We start from the raw sequence: 23,402 nt of genomic DNA, 5'->3' as shown, positions 1-23,402 counted from the left end.
TACAAGTTTTACAAAGTTTGATAGTTGACATTGCAGATAAAAATTAAATCATAGAGTAATCTTGATTCATGTCAAAAGTCTTATAATGAAAATAGTCAAATTTGGGGAGATTGTAGGTAAACACTCTTAAACTATTTTAACACATTTTGATTTTGTTCTTTTTAACAAGTTTGTTGAAGGATCACAAATACCAGAGGTATGTTAACTATAGTATTTAAAAACCAATCTAATAATCATTTTAAATTAAAAAGATTATAGAAAATATGTCATTCAATGGGAAATCTGATACAATCTTAATTTTTTTAATTTAATTTTATTTTTTATTATTAGTTACATTTTATTAACTCTGTATCCCAGCTGTATCCTGCTCCCTTATTCCTTCCTAATCCCACCCTCCCTTCCACAGTCTTGATTTTTAAATTCATTGTACTTTTATATTATATCAAACTTGTCATTTCCCTCCATAACATGCTTTTTAACATGCTTTAGAACTAGATTGACAAGCTAGATTTTCTACCTGTGCAGATTTTCTACCTGTTTTTTTAAGTAATAGTTTTATTAGGAAGCAACTGTATTAATTCCTTTAGTGAGCTCCTGGTTTCTCATGGTTAGCTGATGGGACCCTGAAATGCTTATGCTCTTTATAGAAGTTGCTGACAACTGCTAGACCTGTTGGCATCTTAATATCAGAGAAATGAACAAATATGTAAAATGTTCCTAAACTTGTTTGATTATACTCATCTGGTTTTTACTCTAACTAAAAGTTCTTATGTCTGGCTGTTAACATTGGCTTTCTGTTTTAGGCAACCTACGAAAATCTAGAAAGATCCAGATCTAAACTTGAAGAAGAAATTACCCTCCTAGAGAAGAGCTTAGAAGAAGAGAGAGCTAAACATTCTGAACAAGATGAGTTGGTAAGTCTTGTAGTCCAAGAGAATTATGAAAAGGAAGTTATTAAATTTTATACATCTATATGATATTGATTAAAATATTACATACAAGCCAGTCATAGTGGCATAAGGCTATAATCTTAGCATTTAGGAGGAGGCAGGCATTCTAAGCTAGCCTAGGCTGCATAGAGAGAGGAGACACTGTCTTTAAAAATGTAAGTAAACAAAAATAAATAAATAAAACCCTCAAACCAACTAATAAATCTAAAAAACAAACCAAATAATAAATCTAATCAAAGCAAAATAAAACAAAAACTTGTTAAAAAGAACAAAATCATGCATGTGAAAAATAGATATAGAAGGCCATGGAGGTAAAAAATTTTCCAGATTTAATCTTTTCACTTTTAAGATGTTACCATGGGTCTTTTGTTTGTTTGTATGTTTTGTTTTGTTTTTTTGTTTGCATATTCCTTTTTTCTTGTTTTCACTTGTTGAGAATAGGGTCTTAGAATATAGCCCAGTCTGTATAACTGTGTAACTCAGGCTGGCCTCAAACTCATGATTTTTCTTTCTCTCCCTTCCAAGTTTTGGGATTACAAGTGTACACCCCTACATTTGTCTGTCTTACGTATTTACACAGAAATTTTCCATATTTGCTATGGAAATAACATATGAATAATCATATACTTAGGTATTTTTGAAAATGTAATATGTTAAGAACATTATAAAAATTCTGGCATAAGGAAAATCTTGGTGTGTGTGAAGTTATATAAAATATGACATCAGTGGGCTCCTCTTGGACCTGAAAAGTACTGTGATACCTTGAAGCTGAGAAGATGTACTGTTGTTACATTATTTGTTAGATTGTTTTGAGCAGATGGTAAGCACACTGACAAGGCATCGTTATGTGAGCACTAACTTTTATTGATACTAACTTAATAGTGTACATAACAAATACATGTTTTCTTGAAGCTAATGGGATTATTAATACTTATTGACCAGCACTGTTTTTCCAGATGGCTGATATTTCAAAAAGGATTCAGTCCTTAGAAGATGAATCAAAATCTCTCAAAGCACAGGTAGCTGAAGTAAGTTGAATTACTTTAATTAGTAATTTGAAAAATGTTTACATTTTCATTTTATTTTTTTTACTAGATTCTCTAGAGGAACAGAACTAATATGCTGACTATCTACCTATCTATCTAGCTAGCTATCTAAAGGACATTTATAAGGGTCCAGCTAGCCCAACAATAATGGTAGCCAACCAACAGAAACATCCAAGAATCCAGTAGTTGTTTAGTTTATGAGACTGGATATCTCACCTGGTCTTCAGTATACACCAGAATCCCAAAGAACTAGGCTCCAACGCCAGTGAAGGAATGAACTTGCCAGTGAGAGTGAGGGCAAGCAGGCAAAGAGCAAAAGCTTTCTTCTTCCATGTCCTTTATATAGGTTGCCACTAGAAGGTGTGGCCCAGATTAATGGATTAATATTCCTATCTCAAAAGATCCTGATTAAAGGTGATCTAAGATCTATATTAAAGGTGGGTCTTCCCATTTCAAGTTATTTAATTAAGAAAAATCCCTCACAGGTGTATCCAGGTTGCTTGGGTTTTAGTTAATTCCAGATATAGTTAAGTTGATAACCAGGAATCCCAGCACTCAGGGAGGCAGAGGCAGGTGGGTTTCTTTGAATCTGAGGCCAGCCTGGTCTACAAAGGGAGTCCAGGACAGCCAAGGCTACAGAGAAACCTTGTCTTGAAAAAAACCAAAACAAAAATCTATTATGCCCGGCTGTGGTGGTGCACATCCTTAATCACAGCACTTAGAAGGCAGAGGCAGGCAGAGCTCTGAGTTCAAGGCCAGCCTCATCTATAAAGGAAGTTCCAGTACAACCAGGGCTACACAGAGAAACCCTGTCTTGAAAAACTGAAAAAACAACAACAAAAACCCTGTCACATTAGGCAATTAAATATTACATTAGTATTTGATATATATATATATATGTGTATATATATGTATATATATATATATGTATATATATATGTAAATAGGGAATGCATTTTTTTATATTGGAGTTACTTGTGTGAGATTGATTTTTCGCTGGGTAGGTTTGCAGTATGGCCATATCTGCGCACTCATGCAGTGGTGCAGCATGTGACAGTAGTAAACACAGATTGCCTCCTGCAGTGTAGAGTTTAGGACAAGAGACAGAGAGTAAGTAGTGTTGTGGGAATTTCTCTGGAATGAGCACTCCCACACCTCTGAGCATGGAAGAGAGGAGCTGTCACCAGAAGCCAGGACAGCTCCTGAAAGGCTTTGATGCCGACTTCAGTTTGTATTCTAAAACCACAGGGTTGGGTAGGCAGGTAAGCAAGACTTTGTCAGTTGGTTTTTAAGGGCAACGACCATTGTTTCGGCTATTCTGAAGCAATGCTGTAAGTAAGTTACTAAAAAAACCAACAAAGCAGCATCTAGTAATTGGTCTTTTCTATCTTTTCTACTTCAGTAGTTAACAGAATTGTCTGCACAGTACACGGAAGGTTGCATAATTTGCCCAAGTTTACATGGCAAATGAGTGGTAGGGCTAGGGCTGGGTTCTGGATCTCAGCCAGCCTTTGATTGCTGTGTCATTCTGCCTCTGTTACTAATAGTGCCATGTTCTGACCTTTGTTTGAATTGTGTTCTCTGGAGTATATATAAACATGAGGTATTCTGTTGAATTGTTATAAACTGTGCATTTGTCTGCTTAGACCAAAACAACCTTCAAAATATTTGAAATGAATGAAGAGCGACTTAAGGGAGTAACAAAAGATGCCTTGAATGAAAACTCTGAACTTCAGGAAAGCCAAAAACAGGTTTGTAGTCTCTAGCAGCTCTTCTAGAGGACCCAACACTGTTTCCTGGCCTCCGAGGGCACCTTAATCATGACCACACATGCACACAGAGACAGACACATACAATGTCACTAAAATAATAATAAATTTAATAATTTTTAAAAGTGAAAGACGACATTTTCAGCTACGCAACCTCAGCGTTATAAGCGGTTGTGTGAACTAAGCTCAGGACCTCTTGGAGAACAGTGCATGGTCTTAACCACTGAGCAGCTGCTCCAGCTCCTGGTTGTCTGTCACATTTCTGATATTTTGACAGATGCTCATTTGTGCTGCTTTTTCTTTTTTATAAAATTTTGACATTGCCACATTGTCTTCATTTTCTACTTTGGGTTTTGAGACTCAAATGCTGTGTAGACCATGGGACCTTTTTTGCTCCTGCTCTTTTTTTGTTCACAAACTGTTAATATCTTTTTTTCTTTTTCTTGGGGTGGGAGGTGTTGGAGACAGGGTTTCTATGTGTACTAGCCCTTGCTGTCCTGGAACTCTATAGACCAGGCTCAGAGATCCTCCTGCCTCTGCCTCCCAATTGCTGGGGTCAAAGGCATGCACCACCACTGCCCAGTTTACATCTGACTTTTTATATGTGTGCCAAATTCAGGTCTTCGTGGGAAGTACTTTACTGACTAAACTTCTTCCTAGCCCATTTATTTGGATAATTTATATGACTGTTTGAGAATGTGTATTATTTTTATAATGTTTTTATTCATTCTTTGAGAATTTCATACACTGTCTTTTGATCATACTCAATTCCCTCCCCTAGCTCCTTCCAGAGGCTCCCACCCTCCCTACCCACCCAACTTCTTTTCTTCCTCGCTCTTGCACTCTTTAAGTCTGGTTTGTGTTAGCCAACTTACTCCTGGGCCTAGGGCCTATCCTGAAGTGTGGTCAGTATACCAGGTCTCACACCATTGAAGAAAACTGACTTCCTCTCTGCCAGTAGCAATCAGTTGCCACTAGCTCCTCAGCTATGCATAGGACTTCCTGCTTTCCTCCCTTCCTCTGTCCTGGGATTTTGTCTGGCTTGAGCTTGTACATGTTTTGTATGTGCTGTAATAGTTGCTATGAGTTCATATGTCTACTACTCTTTTGGTTGTGGCTGGAAAACTGTTTTCTTGAAGTTATTTACCACCTTTGGATTTTTCCATGCCCTCTTCTGCATAGATTCCAGAGCCTTGAGGGGAAGGATGTGATATAGGCATCTCATTTAGGATTGAACACTCCAACATCTCTTATTCTCTGCATGTTGACTAGTTGTGGGTCTGTGTTATTTATTGCCATCTACTGTGAGAAGAACTCTCCTTGACAAGAGTTGAGCAATCATTGATGTGTGAGTATAGCAAGGAGTAAGTTGTGAGGAGTCCTTTTATTGCTATGCCATTTTAGCAGAGTAATAATAGTAGGTTCTTACCAGCACAGGGTCTTTTGGTCTTCTTGAAAGTATCAGGTATGGATTACTTTTTAATTTTGTTTTGTTTTCTTCCTTCCTTCCTTCCTTCCTTCCTTCCTTCCTTCCTTCCTTCCTTCCTTCCTTCCTTCCTTCCTTCCTTCCTTCCTTCTTTCTTTCTTTCTGAGACAGAGTCTCTATGTAGCTTGCCTTAAATTCACAGAATTCCATCTGCCTCTACCTCCTGAGTGCTGAGATAAAAGATGTGTGTCACCATGCTGGACTAGGTTCTTTCTTGTTGAGCTGGCCTTAAATCCAATTAAAAAGTGGTTGTTTACTCTTACAGCATTTATGCCACTACTGTACCATAGGTATATCTTGCCAAGCAGGTTGTTATTGTAGCTTGCATGGTTTACAGGGGCTGAGATTGATGATTACTTTTTTCTTCTGGTAGTATGCATAGCACCTTTCAACACTATTGAAGTTAGCCAATAGGAATAAAATTTCCACTGAGTACCAGCTAGATTCCAACATGTTGGCTCACGTATATGGTTTCTTCAGCAGTAGGGTCTTACTGTTAAGACCCTTCTTTTCTCCCTCCCTTCTCTACTTCTCTTTCTCTTTTTTTCCTTTCTCTTTCTCCTCTTTCCTTTTCTTTTCTTCTCATCCTCTTTCTCCCCCCTCTTTCTTTGTACTTATAGTTGAATCTCGGGCTCTGTGCTAAGCAAACTGATACTAAGTTATATTTTCTAATCTCATTTCCTTTTAAAATAAAATTTATTTATTTAGAGATGACATTTCATTAGGTAGTTCAGGGTGCCTCAAAGTCATGATTTTCCTGCCTTCACCTCTGAACATTGAGATTATAGGTATGAACCATCATGTCCAGCTCTTTGATAATTTTATTATTGTTGTTGTTTTGTTTGTTTGTGTTTCGAGATAGTGTTTCTCTATGTAGCTCTTGCTATCCTGGAATTCCCTGTGTACACCAGGCTGGCTTTAAACTCATAGAGAGCTTCCTGTCTCTGCTTCCCAAGTGCTGTGAATAAAGGTGTGTGCCACCACTACCTGGCTTAATTTAATTATTTTTGGGTTTTTTATGCTTTTCTCCTGTTTCATTGTGAGGATATTGAAATTTTTTTTTCAAGTGCTTTTCACTTCATTATGTTGTCTTATTTCTTGTATTTATTTTCTGTCTATCCTAAAAGGTTCATATTTGGGGATTCATGGCTGACTACTTAATTAATTATGAAGCAGTCCAAATCCAATGGAGAAGTTTAGGTGTGTCCTTTATGAGTTTTTCTGTGTTATGCTATAGCTATGGTGTTACTGTGAGGCTCCCTAGTCGCTGGTATCTGAAGATTGTTTTCATAGAAGTGATTCTGTTCCAGTTTCCATTTGTGGGATGGTAGTCTTTTCTTTCAGTCTTGTAGCTCAGTGAGGTCAGGAGAACTGGTGTCTCACTGCTCAGCAAGTCAGCTTTTATCTCAGCTCTTATATTTCCTATGTGTTACTCTTACTTTCCCATCTAGTGGAGGTATCCTAGAGTCTCAGGTTCCATATTTCAAAAGAATAACTATTTTTGACTTTGTGTGTGTGTGTGTGTTTGTGTAAAAGAAACAAAGGTAAGAGATGAATGGCAGCTGGAGAGATGGCTCAGAGATTAAAGAGCACTGGCTGCTCTTCAGAGGTCCTTTCAATTCCCAGAAACCACATGTGGGCTCACAACCACCTATAATGAGATCTGGGGCCCTCTTCTGGTTGAAGGTGTACATGCAGACAGAACATGGTAAATATAATAAATAAATCTTTACAAAAAGAACCAGGAGGTGGTTACACATGCCTTTAGTCCCAGCACTCAGGAGGCAGAGGCAGGTGGATCTCTGTGAGTTTGAGGCCAGCCTGATCTGTAGAGCGAGATCCAGGACAGTCACGGCTACACAGAGAGAATCTGTCTCGAAAGACCGGAGGGAGGGAGGAGAAGAGAGTAGGAGGGGGGAGGTAATGGCAGAAAATGAGAAGATGTGTATATTCATGTTCTGGGAGAAGACAGAAGCAGGGAGGGAGAGAGGAAGGAAGGAGAGAAAACAGGACCATTTCTGTGTGTTGGTATGTGCATATGTGTGCAAATATGTACATATATGGAGGCCAGAAGAGGACATTAGATCTCTTGGAGTAATAGGCACCTGTGAGGTGCCCAATGTGGGTGCTGGGAACTGAGTGTGGATTCTGTATAAGAACAGTGCGTGCTTTTACCTGCTCAGCTGTCTTTCCAGTGCCCCAGTTCTCCTCTTTTAGTTTCTACTCATCCTCTTGTTAGTAGTGCCTTCAAATCATGAGGCTTTTGAGGTTGTGTCAAATTGTTTTATTTTCTACTTTTCCATCTGGCTTAGGTTTCTTCTAAGTCTGTGGAGTCTTTTATCACAACTTTGTCTCTTCCTTCTTTCTATTTCTCTAGTTTTCTTCATTTCTTTTTTTCCTTTTCGTGTTGATGCCTTTTCCTTTTACATCTTTTTTCTGCCATCTTAGATTTCAGAGAACATGGTGGTGATGCCTATTGCAAATTTCCCATGCTATAATCAAAGTTCCCTTCTCCTCCTACACACACACACTTCAAAATCTTATCATGTAGCCCCAGGTTAGACTGGAACTCACAGTGCAGTTCAGGCTGGGATTATCTGCAGAATATCTGTTCTAAATTAATAGTATTCTTAAGGGTTACCTATCTTCAGTACAAAACTGCGTGGTCACTAAAAAAATACCATTAGGGTAACAGAGGTGTGCCATGTTCTATGGGATACAACAATAGAAAGAATTGGCTGGATTTAACAGATAAGTATGGTCATATACCTTATATTTGATAAAAATTAACTTTGGATATCAGTTGAATATTTGATATTTTACATTCTTCTGTTTTGAAAGTTCTTTGTAGCCAAGTGCTGGTGGAACACACCTTTAATTTCAGCACTTGGAAGTCAGAAGGATCTCTGAGTTCCAGGAGAGCCAGAACCACACAGGGAAACCCTGTTTTGATAAACAAAAACAGACAGACAAAAAAGTTCTTTATAGGGGCTGGAGAGATGGCTCAGATGGTTAAGAGCACTGTTTGCTCTTCCAAAGGACTGAGGTTCAATTCCCAGCACCCACATGACAGCTCACAACTGTCTGTCACTCCAAGGGATCTGACAACTTTGCACTAATGCACATAAAATAAAATTAAACAAATTATTTAAAAAAAAAAAGTTCTTTATAAATGGGAGCCACATCTGGCCTCCTTTTTAAAGTAGACCTACCTTTTTAGTACCTTTTAATGATTCATCTAAGTATTTAAATAAATGGATCTAAACATTGTGTTGACTTTCACATCTTTTTTTATTTTTATATCAGCTTTTACAGAAAGCCGAAGTAATGAAAGAACAAGTGAATGAACTCGAGAAACAGAAAGTAACATTTGAAGAATCCAAAGTACAGGTGGAACAACTTCTAAATGATAAGGAAAATCAGATCAAGGTAATGGCTCTTTGGTTTTAGTGTCTAGTTGGTTACAATTTATACTTACTTGGAAACTTAAATGCTTTAACAGCTTTTACTGCTGTTGTGTCTTTTATCACATTTCAAGTGCTTCTTGAAGATGCATATATTTGTAACATATATGTCAATACACTAAGTCTTTGTCCCTTCAATAATTTAGCCTGATATTTATTAATAAAGAAGAAAATAATGGTCTTTAAGATGCTGACATGTGCTACTGCTAAGAAGATGTTGAAAAGAGCTTGAAAAACTGAGTTTATAGTTTATATGTATTAACTGAATATTCTTAGTAACTCTACTAGTTGGTGTTACTTTCATCAATATAAAAACTTTTTTAAAAATTGAAACTCAGGCAGGCGTGGTGGTATATGCCTGTAATTTCAGCACTTGGGAAGGCAGAGGCAGGGGGATCTCTGTGAGTTTGAGTCCAGCCTGGTCTATAAAGCAAGTCCAGGATAACAAAGGCAGAGAAGCTCTGTCTCGGGGTGGGGATGAATTGAAGTTTGGGCTGGGGAGGTGGCTTACTGGATAAAAGCATGCATTTCATGAACCTGATGATGTGAGTTCAGACCCAGAACCCAGGTAAAAGCTATACAGTAGCACAGTATCCAGTGCCTGCGCTCTGTAGTAGAGATGGAGGCAGAGTCTAGGTGCTCTCAGAAGCTTGAGGGCCAGGAGTAGAGAGACCCTGTTTCAAACAAGGTGGAAAGGAAAGGTTGTCCTCTGACCTCTGTAAGTTTGTTTTGGCTGTGTACCTGCACCTGTACATATGAACAGGTACACACATACACCAATTGGAACTTGGCTCTAATTGAAGGAATAAAATGGTTAACAGTACATAGGCCATTGAGAGCACTTGGTGGGCAGAAGCACTTCCTGTACAGTTCTGACAGCCTGAGCTCATTTTACCCTTAGGGCCCACACTGTGGGAAGAGTGAACTCTCATAAACTGTCCTTTGACCTTGTGTGTGCCGTAGCACACAGTTGACTCATTGTGTCTCTCTTTTCTAACTGAATTCAACCAGTCACAGGATGGTGCAACTAAAAACTCTAGGCTCATAAGTTGGTTCAGTCAGCCTCATGAACCTTCTATGAAAGTACAGGCCCCATAAACCATATGACCTGAGCTTCATCCCCAGACCATATAAAAGTGAAAGTAGAGGGCTGTCGAGATGGCTCAAAGGTTAAGAACACTGGCTGTTCTTCAAAAAGTCCTGAGTTCAATTGCCAGCAACCAAATGGTGGCTCACAACCGTCTGTAGTGAGATCTGGTGCCCCCTTCTGGTGCACAGGCATTTGTTTAAAAAAAGTGAAAGTAGAAAATAAATTATATTTGTTTAAAAAAAAGTGAAGGTAGAAAACCAGTTGACTTCAAAGTTGTTCTCCGACCTTCATGTGCTTGCCCATGCATAATTGATACACAGACATATTACCATTTGTTTATTATTTAATAATAAATGAAAGAAAAAAATCACATCTGTACTGTGCATGTGCAGACTTTTCCCTGTTGTTCCCTACATTATACAGTATAGCAGCTGTATGTAGCATCTGTATTACATTAGTATTATAAGTAATCTAAGTGATTTCATGTATACAGGAAGATACATGTAGGTTATATGCAAATACTTTTAGTGTATGGATGGGGACTTGAACATCCGGGGCAGTGGGCGAGGCAGGCATCCTGTAACAGTGCCTTGTGGATGCTGAGGGTGTCCGTACTTTCCTCCCTCTAAGCTTACTCTACTTAAGGAGCTTAGGGTTCTTTCTAAATAGAACAGGAATGGGATCTGAACCCTCAGCACCGCTCAGAGGTGGAGGGCATTTTATTTGAGACAGAAACCTCGAAGAAAGAAAAGAGATTGGCAGGTAGCTTTTGGTGGACCTTCCAGAGCAATGCATGGTATGTAGTCGCTTTGTTACTTTAGTGTCACAACCAATCTTGGCCAGTAGGCTCAAAAGCTATGTGACCTGTGTTACTAGGAAATGTCCTTACATCAGATTAGAAAAGCACTGCTGAGCCAGGCATGCTGGTGCACACTTTTAACCCCAATACTGGGGAGGCAGAGGTAGAGGCAGGCAGTTTTCTGTGAGGTACAGTCCAGCCAAGGTAAGACTGTATCAAAAAACAAAACTAAGCAAACAAAATTTCTGTTGGAGAACTTCCAGTGCTCTATTGAAATTTCTTTACAATGTGTTTTTTCTGTTTCTCAGTGGAACTCTTCAGCTAGTTATTTAGTTGAATAAAATCAAGAATCTATGGCTTAGTTTGCATTATGTTGGTATCTTTTCCTGGGAATGTGCAAGTAAGTTTCAGTGTCCTAGAGAGCAGAGGTATTGGATTCCCTGGAGCTGAGGTTGCAGATAGTTGTGAACACCAGTTATGGGTGCTAGGAATTGAATTTAGACCTTCTGCAAGAATAATATCTGCCCTTAACTGCTGAGCCATTTCTCTAGCCAGAGATATTTGCTTCTTTTTAGTTGTTTATATATTTGTATGTGCCTGTGTGTAGGTATGTGCGTGCGAGTGCAGTACCCAAAGAGGTCTGTGATCTTGTTTTTATAAATCTTGTGTTAGTACCACACAGCTTTTACCCCCACATGTTAATGAACACTCTTTAAAAAAAAAAAAAAAAGAGTGGTCATTTAAAAATTTTTCTATATTTATGTGTGAGTGCCACATATGCAGATGTCATGTGTCTGGATGCTCACAGAGGCTAGAATTGGGCATTGGATCCTCTGGAGCTAGCATTACATGCTTTTGTGATATGGGTGCTGGGAAGTGATCTGAGATACTTTAGAAGAGTAGAGTTCTTGGCTGCCTAGTTGTCTCTTCAGCCCAACTGAAGACATGTAAGACATGAAGAAATATTTTAGGGGCTGGGGAAATCTCTCAGATGTACTTGCTGTGCAAACATGAGGACCTGCATTTGAATTATAAGCACCTATTTAAAAGATGAGCATGGGCTTTCCGCTGCTGCGGCCGCCATCTTGCAGGAGCGTGAACCCCAGAGGAGTCGAATACGTGTTCTCCATGAGCCACCATGACGAACACCAAGGGGAAGAGGCGCAGCATGCACTACATGTTCTCGTGGCCTTTCTGCAAGCACGGTGTTGTCCCACTGGCCACCTACAAGAGGACGACATCGTGGACATCAAGGGAATGGGTACAGTGCAGAAGGACACGCTGCATAAGTGCAACCACCATAAGATGGGGCGCATATACGACGTGACGCAGCACGCAGTGGGCATCAGGTCAAGGGCAAGATCCTGGCCAAGCACAACAGTGTATGCATCAAGCACGTGAAAAACTCCCAAGAGCTGCGACAGCTTCCAGGGGCGTGAAGGAGAATGAGCCGTGAAAGCGCGAGAAGGGCACGTGGGTGCAGCTCAAGTGGCAGACCTTGCCCACCTGGGACGCGCACTTCGTGAGGACCAAGGGGAAGGAGCCCGAGTTGCTGGAGCCCACCCCCTACGAGTTCATGGCCTGACATGTAAGCGGAGGCCGGAGCACGCGAGTGTGCAAACGTGTCCAGTCCCCATCCCCCACGAGTTCATATCATGGCCCAATGTGCACATAAAGGCTGGAACGTACCAAAAAAAAAAAAAAAAAAAAAAAAAGATGAGCATGGCTATGAATGCCTGTAAGCCAGCACTGTGGACAGAGGCAGTGGATCCCAGAGCTTGTTGAGTTGTCAGATTTTGAAGTAATGGAGTTCCAGTTCTATGAGAGGTCCTGTCCCTGGGAACTAAGCTAGAGTGCCATAGAGAAGATACTGCCTCATGCTCTTGCAGCTCTCTCTCTCCTCTCCTCTCTTTTTTTCTCTCTTTCCTCTCTCTCCTCCCTCCCCCTTTCTCTCTCTGATACAAAGAGAGGTCTCTCCTCTCTGTCTCTCTGATACAAAGTCACTATGTAGCCCTGCCTGACCAGAACTCATTCTAGACCAGTATGGACCCCAAACTCACAGAGATCTGCCTTCTGAGTGCTGATATTAAAGATGTAGTACCATGCCTGACAAGTTTTGTTTTTTTTAATTTTTTAAGATATAATAGTCAATAAATGTTGTAGTTAAAAAAAAAACAAAACAATTTATATATCTTAATGGTAGTTAGAAAATTAGAGCATGTGAGGACTTATTTATGTGGATTGATTTTTAAATTTTTTTCTGTTACATTTTAAATTTTATTTGTGTATGTATGTGTATACCATGTCTGCAGAATTGAGAGGATAGTTTTTGGAAGTCACTTCTCTTCTTCTACCCTGTGGGTCCTGGGTTTCAAACTCAGGTTGTCAGGCTTAGGGGCAGATGCCTTTACCTGCCAAGCCCCCTCAATGGCCTGGATTGAGTTTTAAACTACTCTACATTTCTAAGTTGTAAAACTGTTAGCAAAGTTATTTCCTTCTCTTTTTGTTTTCCCTTTTGTTCACTGTTCAGACTCTGATCGAGAGCCTGCTAAAGATGAAAGATTGGGCTGCTGTGCTTGGAGAAGACATAGCAGATGATGACAATCTGGACTTGGAAGTGAAGAGTGACCTAGGAAATAATGTTCACTTAGGTATGGTGACTGGCTTCCTTGTCATTGCTCATGTGTGCTGTGCTCCTTGTATACTTGTACTTGGCAAATCCTGTCCAGCTGCCTGAAATGTGTCCACTCTTACCACCTTACAGAACTAGATTGTCCAGTAAGTCCTTCTTATCTCTTTAGAGTTGTAGCCTCCTTCTCCTTTGTCCTATGTGTCATACATCTGTCTAACATCTGTACAACAACTTTAGAATGTGGGTTATAAGAGTACTGGTGCCTGACTCTAGTCCTAATCATATGGGAGACAGAGTAACTGTAATTCATGATGCTGCTTTTGCTTTAGACAGATTATAATACTTCAGTCTTGGGTGCTACAAAATGTTACTGCTGTTTCTGGTTATATTATTGTGTTCACAAAACTAAGGTTCATTTTGCCACTTAATATATTTTCAGATAAATTCCTTTGACTTGTTAAAATTTAATTTGTAAAAATTACAGAATAATAATAAAAATAATGCAGGAAGGTCCCATGTGTGTTAGACCTAATTTGTTCCAGTGGTGATTCTTAAACTTAATGTCCTTTTTCTTGGCTCCCTGACCTGTTTATAATTACCATTCGTCTTGTACCCACAGAGGATAGTTTACAACCTGTCTAGTAGGGGCCTGAAGCTGCATCTAGTGCAGAGTGAATCCTCTCTGTACTATGCCTTTTGTCCTTATGTACCTTTAGAAGTTTATTACATAGCCACTGTAAGAGATTTACAGCAGCAGTAACACAATAGGGTGGTTATTACAATATACCGTTATGAAAATGTGGTTTCTTTTGCTCCCAGTGCTGGAACAGATTGTCTAATTGAGATGTCTGCAAAGTGAGTAGTGAACAGATACAGTGAGGATTGCATCTTAGGCAGAAATCAGTAGGACAGTGTGAGACTTCCTTATGTTACTCAGAATGGCATGTAATATAAAACTTGCTAAGATTGTTGTAGTGGAGAGACATGTGACAGATAGTACAGAGGAGGAGGAGGTTACAACTCTGAAGAGGTAAATAAAGATTTACTAGAAAATCCAGTGCTGTGAGGTGATGAGATTGGAAGGCATTTTGGATAGACTGCTGGTAAAATAGCTAAAAGGAACTATGATGAAGTTATATTTATAGTTTTCATTTGTACCTAATCATGTAAGAAATAGTTTTCTAGTAGGATTTATGCTTACTATTACTTAATTTGGAGCCATGATTTCACTGATACTTTGGATGCTGAAATGCCATAGAATCTAAGCATAGCTAAGTCTGTGGCTGATGTTCTTGTTGGGGCTTTGTAGTACTTTGAAGTGTAGGGATTGCAGGCAAGGGACACTAACTCAGCTTCAAATTGTTTATTGTGGCAAGAAGAGGTGTTGTAAGACTATGTGAGGAACTAATGCATTCATTTGGATGTCTCTAGTAATTGTGGTTTTATTTTTCACTTAGATAATCAGCCAAAGGGAGCTTTGAAGAAGCTGATTTATGCTGCTAAGGTTTGTATTATTATGTAAATACAAGGATGAGGAGGACCTACAGCAATGATTAAATCTATCTGTCCTTAGTAACTAATTTAAAGATTGTTTTATTTTTTTTTCCATATAAGATTATCCAAGAAATATTAGGATTTTCTTTATTAACTGCTTTTTATATTAACTTTAGAAATTCACATAATTTTAGAATTTAAAAAAGTTCAAGTTCTACATTCATTCCTTCAGTTAAAAATGCTTTTAAAATGTTTATTTTATTTATTTAATAGTTTCTATTGTGGATTTTTTCTGGTTTTATTATTTTTTTTACCCAATAGCTCCATGTTCTATTTTGAGAAGTAAATAACAGCTTTGTTTTTTTCTGCTTTATTCCTTCGACCTGTTCTTAGCTAGTCTGTGTAAGAAGTCCTGATAATGTAGTGTGAAGGCTGTTTGATGACAGCTGCATTGATGGTTTTACGTTCTCGAGTGAAAACAGGACTACAGAGCAGTGTGGGTGTTTAGGGAGCTGTGAGTATATGTTGTGTAACTGATTGTTGCTTTTTTTTCTTCATTCCTTCTTTAAAGTTAAACGCTTCTTTAAAAGCCTTAGAAGGAGAGCGAAACCAAATTTACACTCAGTTATCTGAAGTGGATAAAACAAAAGAAGACCTTACAGGTAAGGTTCTTCTCTGACTATATCTCTTTTACTTTTGAGTTTTGATGTTATTGGTAAAGGCATTTCTACTTTTCTTACACTTACGACAAATTTTAAAGCCTGTAAGAATGTGGATTACAGTGTATCTTAGTTTGATTGCTGTGAAAAGACCCCAGGACCATGGCAACTCTTAAAAAGGAAAGCATTTAACTGTGGTTTGCTTATAGTTCAGAAGTTTAGTTCATTGTCATCATGGCAGGAAGCATGGCCTGCATGGCAGCTCACAGGCAAATGGGGTGCTAGAGAAGGAGCCAAAAATTCTACATCTTGATTGGCAGGCAACAGGAAGAGAGTGAAATGAGCATTTGAAACCTCAACGACCACCCCAGTGACACACTTCCTCTAACAAGACCACACCTACTCCAACAAGGCCATACTTCCTAATAGTGCCATTCCCAATAGGCCTATTAGGGCCATTTCATTCAAAACATTGTACAGTGTTATGTGTTTGGTACAGTTTTAGTTGTTAAAAAGTATTAAATTTATTCCAGGATATCTAGGGCTATACAAAGAAACCTGTCTTAACCCCCCCCCAAGTATTTAATTGAAATTTTTAATTTATTGTCTTTCAATTGTGAAATTGATTTCAGTAGTAGAACTAGTATGGTCTGCTATTTTAATGTATAGTTTATTAGTATATATGGAGTAATGTTAGGCCTATAAAAATACTTTTTATATTAAAAACATTAAAAATTTTGTGAATAGTGTTCATATTGAAAAAGAAATTCTGTCAGTTGTACTTGGGATGTTTAAAGTATAAATCATATCATTTTGTTAAAGAAAAATTCATATTTTATATCTGAAAAGAATGGATGGACATATTCAGATACGTGCACTGGTTAACTTTGAATATAGGACCATAGGAAGCTTTTTATTTTATTTTTTCTAATAAACATTTTTTTTCCTTTTTACTTTCTAGAACAGGCTTTACAGAACCAGTTGCATGTGTGTAAATTTTGCAGCTTTAGCAACATTCCTGCTTACAGAGCTTTTCTTTTCCTGCCTCATCTTCCCTGCCTGTTTCCAATTATAGACTAGGGTCACCAGCAAGGGCCCCATTACTGGTTATAAAGCCAAAAACAAACAAACCAGAACTAAACAATCCCCCCCCCCCCCCCGCTAATGAGGACAAGAAAGAAATACCCCAAGTATTTAGTCAACTATTGCTAGAGCTGCCCAGAACCTCACATCTGTCTCTATTTCTCAGCTTATCCTATCTGTCCTTACAAAGGACAGTTAGTTGTGTTTGAATCTGGACCTATGCTCTGTACTAGACCACATTGCTGTGAGGCCAGCTTCAGCGTACTTTTTTCCTTTACAAACCACCAAGATCAGCATTGAGATCTGATGAAAAAAGGGACAAAATGGGTCCTTGTCTGAATTTCAAAAGTGCCCTTCCAACCCCAGACATGGTTTCTCTGTATAGCCTTGATTGTCCAGGAGTCACTTTGTAGATAACGCTGACCTTGAACTCACAGAGACCACCTGCCTCTGCCTCCCTGAGTGCTAGGATTACAGGTTTGTGCCACAGAGCCTGGCTTTAAAACTTTTTTCTTTAATTTAACCTTATTTTTCATAATTTATGCACTTTACATCCTGATTGTAGCCCCTTCCCTCATCTCTTCCCCGTCCCACCCTCCCTCCCTTTTTCCCCCTATTCCCCTCCAGTATTTCTCAGAAAGAGGGAGCCCTCCTTCCCTACCATCTGACCCCAGCCTACCAGATCTCATTAGGACTGCTTGCATCCTCTTCCTCTGTGGACTGGCAATCCCCCCCAACTCCCACCAGAGGGAATTGATCAAAGAGCAGTTAACAGTCCTTGTCAGAGACAGCCCCTGCTCCCCTTACTAGGGAACCCACATGAAGACTGAGCTGTCTATCAGCTACATATAAGCAGGAGTTCTAGGTCCTCTTGTTGGCTAGTCCTTGGTTAGTGCATCAGTCTCTACAGGTCCCCCCTTGGCTCAGATTTGTTGGCTGTGTTGATGTTCTTACGGAGCTCCTGTCTGCTCTAGGTCCTTCTTTTCCCCAACACTTTCATATGACTCCCTGTGCTCTGCCCAGAGTCCTAGCATCTGCGTTGATCCCCTGTTGGGTGCAGTCTTCCAGAGGACATTTATGGTAGGCTCCCATCCTATTCCCTCTTTTCAGCCACTTCTGGGTTCTCTTCTGTTTATCCTTCTGAGTGAAAATTAAGCGTCCTTCCTAGGGTCCTTCTTGTTATTTAGATTTATTAGGTCTATGGATTGTAGTATGGTTATCTGGTATTATATGGCTATTATCTGCTTATAAGTGAGTATATATCATAAGTGTCTGTTGGAGGTTGGTCTAATGCTAATTATTGGCCCTGAAGATATGGTTACTGCCCTCCGCATACACTCATTCTTTTTTGTATAAACCTGCCTAAGACGTACCTGAATGGTTGATTAAACAGCCTATACCAGGGCAGGGCAGAATGGGGTAGGCATGGCTAGGGTTCCCAGGCCTTTGAGGAGAATCGTGGGAAACTGACAGAGAGGAAGAGAGGGAGAAGAAGACGATGATCGGTTAGCCTGGAGAAGAAACCACGTGGGCCTGGGAGGAAGTACTCCAATAATGACATGAAAAAGGCTCAGATGAAGAATAAAAGCAAGTACTTAAAAAATTATCCCATGTAAGGGGAACAGGGACTATTTCTGACATGAACTCAATGGCAAGCTCGTTGACCTACCCACACCCTAAGGGAGGAGCAGTCCTGCTAGGCCATAGAGGAGGACTTTGCAGCCAGTCCGGAAGATACCTGATAATACAGGGTCAGATGAAAGGGGAGGAGGTCCTCCCTAAGCAGTGGACTTGGAAAGGGGCAGGGAGAAGCTGAGGGAGGGAGGGTGGGATTGGGAGGGAATGAGGGAGCAGGATACAGCTGGGATACAGAGTTAATAAAATGTAACTAATAATAAAAATAATAAAAAAAATATAAAAGATGGATGGAAGATAGGATGGTTAAGGAGGATGGCATTGGAAGGGGCCTGGGAAATGGATGGTGAAGTGATTCAGACAGTGTAGGTAGGAATATCTGCCCAGCCCAAGGCAATTATAAAATCTAACAGGTGTCTGTGTCTTATTTATGATAGTGGGCTAGATAATACTTCTGTGGTAATCTAGGGCTAATAATAAGTGTTATATAGCCTAACAGCTTTTTAAAAAATTACTATTAACAAGTGTCTTTCTGGATCTGGTTATCTCACTCAGAATGATCTTTTCTAGTTCCATCCATTTGCTTGCAAATTTAATGATTTCCTTGTTTTTAATAGCTGAGTAGTATTCCATTGTGTAGATGAACAATTTCTGTATTCATTCTTTGGTTGAGAGACATCAAGGTTGTTTCCAGATTCTGGTTATTACAAATAAAACTGCTATGAACATAGTTGAGCAAATGTCCTTGTTGTTCAGGTATATGCCCGGGAGTAGTATAGCTGGGTCTTGAGGTAGCAAACACTATTCCCAGTTGTCTGAGGAAGCAACCAGATTGATTTCCAAAGTGGATGTACAAATTTGTACTCCCACCAGCAGTGGAGGAGTGTTCCCCTTTCTCTGCATCCTCACCAGCATGTGTTGTCACTTTGAGTTTTTGATCATTGCCATTCTTATGGGTGTGAGGTGGAATCTCAAGATTTGTTTTGATTTGCATTTCCCTGATGACTAAGGATGTTGAGCATTTCTTTAATGTTTTTCTGCCATTCAATATTCCTTTGTTGAGAATTCTCTGTTTAGCTCTGTACCCCATTTTTTAATTGGATTATTTGGTTTGCTGGTGTTTTAATTGCTTGAGTTCTTTATATATTCTGGATATTAGCCCTCTGTCAGATATAGGGTTGGTGAAGATTCTTTCCTAATCTGTAGGCTGTTGTTTTGTTCTGATGACAGTGTTCTTTGCTTTACAGAAGCTTTTCAGTTTCATAAGGTCCCATTTATTGATTGTTGCTCTTAGAGCCTGTGCTGTTGGTGTTCTGTTCAGGAAGTTATCTCCTGTGCCAATGAGCTCAAGGCTCTTCCCCACTTTTTCTTCTAACAGGTTTAATGTGTCTGGTTTTATGTTTTGATCCACTTGGACTTTAGTTTTGTGCAGGGTGATAAATATGGATCTATTTGCATTTTTCTACATGTAGATATCCAGTTAGACTAGCTCCATTTGTTGAAAATACTATTTTTTTTTCCATTGTATGGTTTTGTCTTCTTTGTCAAAGATCAATTTTTCTTTCAGAGTTTATAAAGAATTGTGTTGGTACATTGATGAGGATTGCATTGAATCTGTAGATTGCAAAAACTTTTTAAAATGAAAATGTTTAAAAAGATTGAACCGCTGGATATAGAAATTACTAAAAAAAATTATCTTTGCTCTACTCAGTGATTATAGTAGTTGCATTTTTATTAGACCTGAGAAAAACATTAGTATGAAGAGCATAGAAGGTCCATGAGGGAATGAACACTGTTCTCAGGGCACCCTCTTGTAGCACATCTTAATGTATGTCTTAGGACATGTCAGTGTAACTAGGGATCAGCTTTCCAGTTATCCCATTGCTTCCTCAACTCTCATCACCACTCTTCATTTTTTTCCCCAAGTAATATTGGAGATGTGTGTCTGTGAATAGTGTTCTTAATCCAACTTACTTTCCTCAATGAGTCATAAAATTTTTCAGTAATTGATTTTTATTTTTATATAAACATTTTCTTCTGCCTCTCTCTTCTCCCCTAGTCTCTGCCCTTATTGGTAATCATGTACAGTGCTCTTTTTCTGGAGTCAGTGTTTCTCTGTAACCCCAGGCTGCCTTGAAGTCCTGACGCTTCTGTCTTAGCCACCCACATGTTGGCGTCTGTATTGACTCATGACTACTGTCCCTGGCCTGTATAGTACCCTCTTAAAATAAATATGTGGGCTGGGGAGATGGCTCAGTGGGTAGGGCCCTCTCTGCTGAGCCCCGGGATCTTGCTCTGCCTCCCCAGCACTGTAAGAGGACTTACAGGCTTTACTTTGCTACCCTGCTTTCATGTGGGTACTGGGGATCCAAACTCAGGTCCTCATGCTTGTGTGGCCAGTACTTTACATTTTTATGGCTCATTCTTATAAGTAGTTTAGCAGTTGAAATAAAGTTTTTTATTCTTTCTAGTCTTGATTTTGTTTGAGACATAGCCTCTCATTAACCTGGAAAATGAGTATTTGCTAGCTCAAAGTATAACATGTAAAATTTTGGCTTAAACGGCAGGGCTGAGTGTTACTTTATGGTACTGGTGATTGAACCCAAGGCTTTGTGCATTATCAGCTCTTGCCAGCAGCCAGAACTTCAGTGTTACCAAAGTGACGATTTCATTAGATATTAAGCAAATGAAATAGGGAATGCTGAGCAGAAGGGTCTGCCTTTGAAACTCTCATCCTCATAGCCTTCCTTCAATGGCTGTTACCTCTCTGGTTGAGTATTAGATGTGAGAATTACAACGTTGAAAGTTTTGGAGATCTTTACAATAATAATATTACCAATTTAAAGTAGTGTGTTAAAATAGTGAAAAGCAATTCAGCAAACAAAACATCTGACAGGTTTTCTGCTGTTGCTGGAGAAAGTTTGGTTCGCCAATATTTTTAGTAATTGTCTACAGCCATATCACTGTGGGCACGTCCAATCTTGTCCATCTTTAATAGGTTTTATTTTTATGAAATTCCTTTAGTTTTGTTCTTTTATGACTTTTCAAAAATTTCTTTAGAGCGTATTAAGAATCTCCAGTCTGAACAAGCATCTTTGCAGTCAGAAAACACACAGTTTGAAAGTGAGAATCGGAAACTTCAGGAGAAACTGAAAGTAATGACTGAGCTGTATCAAGACAATGAAATGAAACTTCACAGGTAGGAAGTATTCGGTAACTCTGTGAATGGCAAAATGGCTTTAAAGCAGTGATTCTCAACCTTCCTAATGCTGTGACCCTTTAATAGTTTTTCATGTTGTGGTGGGCCCAACCATAAAATTACTTGATTTGCTAGTTATGAATTGTAATGTAAATATCTGATATGCAGCTTCCAAAGGGGTCGTGACCCAAAGGTTGAGAATTGCTGCTCTAAAGGGTATGTTATATATTCATGTTCTTAAAGTATGTGATTATTAGAAGTTATCAACTATATTGCATTATTTGCTTAAAAGCGAATGTTATTTCATCTTGAAGTATGTTTTTCTTCATAGAAAAAAGTGTAAATGATGTTTGAATTTCAAGGGTATATTACAAAATCATCCTTAATGTCTAGTACGCAGCTGTCAAATTATTGCCTTAAACTAATACTGACAAGCAGGCTCAGCGAATCTGAGTGGTCTCTTTGGATGGAAATGGTTGATGTATGTGAAGCTGATTCCTTTCTCCTCTGCAAATTAGTCTTGCTCAGTGTTTCTTCTTCTACTTAGTAAATGACAGTGTCATTTGTCTTGTGTTCAGGGCAGCTGCTCAAGTCATCCTTAAATGCCCCTTTTGTATTATTCCATATTTGTCTTATCAAATCTTGTCAACCTCTGTAACTTTTAATCTGATCGCATTTTACCCTCTGTCACAACTCAGGTTAAAGCCACTATTGGCAGCAGTTGGCTTATCCCAGTAGCCTCAGAAATGCTCATCTTTACACCTTAGTCTCCTGCTCTGTCTTTCTCTGTAATCAAAAAATAACTTTTAACACTTGAATTGTGGCCTCCCTGAGTACATTTAAACAGATTTAAAGCAAACTTAATCTTGCCCTATCAGTGCCTGTTGTCCCTGCCTCCAGGCTATCTCTGTAGTTTATTCTGTTTCTCTATCCTGTGTTGCTCTCTATGGACAGTGGATTTCTTGATTTTTGGTGTGACAAACACATCAGTATCTTAAGGTCTTCCATGCTTTTCCTTTTGCCTTCAGTGGATGGTGTTCCCTTTGTGTTTGCATGGTTTGGTCATCTTAAAGAATGCTTTCCTGGTTGCCCTAACTAAAACAATATCTGCTCTAAACATCAAGTGTGTCCTTCACCTTGTAATAAATTTGCTCTGTAAGAATAATGTTTTTGTTTATATTCCCAGTGCGTAAACTGGGAAGAAAACGGTAGGTTACCAGTCAGTATTTGTTGAACATACAGATACATATGCTCAGTGTGTTACCTATTTATGCTAGGGTGTGCTTATGCATAGTGATGCCTTATTGGTTCTTCTCCTGCCTGGGGGCTGCCACACAGCAGCCCACGAAGTCAGAACGGGCAGGAGATGAGAAGCATCCTGGAATGGCAGGAGAGAACCATACAGGGTTACACATACCCTGGGAACAACTGATGGCTAGTTCGACTTTAATTCCAGACAACAAAGGTTATATACCCCTTGGGTAGTGGGTGGTGGCCTCCAAGAATAGGTGTACATAATTGATTGGAACTTCAAGGGTTCTTAATTTGCATTTAACAACACCCTTCTTTCATAATAGAAACTCAGTACATACTTAACATGTAGGCACAAGGAGGGGAGAGCTAGCAGGGAGAGGCCATATATCAAATGTGTTTAGGGGAGTCTGTGTCTAAAGGCACTCTCCAGATGAAGTCAGGCAGAGAGCAGGGGATCCCACCGAGGGGAGGGAGTTCTGCCTTTAGTGCCAAGCTCATAATGGCTGTCCGGTCCAGGTAAGAACTGCAACCTCAGTCAGCAGGGTACCTCCAATAATGCCCTGTTAGAAGTAGAGAGAAGACTCAAGCACTACTAATCCAGAGACTGCAGATTTTCAAGTATAAATTATAGCATAGATTTTTCATTATTAAACCTAGCAGACTTTCATTTCCCTGTAGGAAGTTAATGAAAGTTACAAGTCCTATCCTTCGTACATTCTGAATGTAAAGTCGGTCCTTTGATAAAATTTGTTTGTAACCTGAAAAAGCCCATTCTTACAGAGCTTTTATGGCCTTTTATGGGTTTGCTGAAAATGTTGAAGGATTTGAGTTTCCTAATGTGA

The 23,402-nt window shown here is 39.2% G+C and overlaps 1 protein-coding gene and 1 non-coding gene across 12 annotated transcripts in view; one reads left to right on the top strand and one right to left on the bottom strand.

Annotated features, from left to right (window-relative positions):
• Positions 1-23,402, top strand: part of Mia2 (MIA SH3 domain ER export factor 2) — a 94,571-nt gene that overhangs the window by 45,802 nt on the left and 25,367 nt on the right. For 6 of the 11 annotated variants that reach the window (XM_055595432.1, XM_055595436.1, XM_055595439.1 and 3 more), the window contains 9 exons: positions 170-196; positions 804-914; positions 1,907-1,978; positions 3,643-3,747; positions 8,558-8,680; positions 13,135-13,255; positions 14,694-14,740; positions 15,302-15,392; positions 21,168-21,306. In XM_055595432.1, coding sequence (XP_055451407.1) covers positions 170-196; positions 804-914; positions 1,907-1,978; positions 3,643-3,747; positions 8,558-8,680; positions 13,135-13,255; positions 14,694-14,740; positions 15,302-15,392; positions 21,168-21,306 — 836 coding nt within the window. The remainder of the gene's footprint in view (positions 1-169; positions 197-803; positions 915-1,906; positions 1,979-3,642; positions 3,748-8,557; positions 8,681-13,134; positions 13,256-14,693; positions 14,741-15,301; positions 15,393-21,167; positions 21,307-23,402) is intronic. The other 5 variants (XM_055595434.1, XM_055595433.1, XM_055595442.1 and 2 more) reach the window with 1 other exon arrangement.
• On the bottom strand, positions 16,672-16,800 carry LOC129667833 (small nucleolar RNA SNORA61). Its single transcript, XR_008718825.1, has one exon. It is a non-coding gene; the product is annotated as a small nucleolar RNA SNORA61 (small nucleolar RNA).

This window comes from Psammomys obesus, unplaced genomic scaffold (genome assembly GCF_907164565.1).
Source record: "Psammomys obesus unplaced genomic scaffold, mPsaObe1.curated_primary_1811, whole genome shotgun sequence".
Lineage (NCBI taxonomy): Eukaryota > Metazoa > Chordata > Mammalia > Rodentia > Muridae > Psammomys > Psammomys obesus.
Note: the sequence above shows the minus strand (reverse complement) of the source record. Positions and strands in the feature narration are given on the sequence as shown.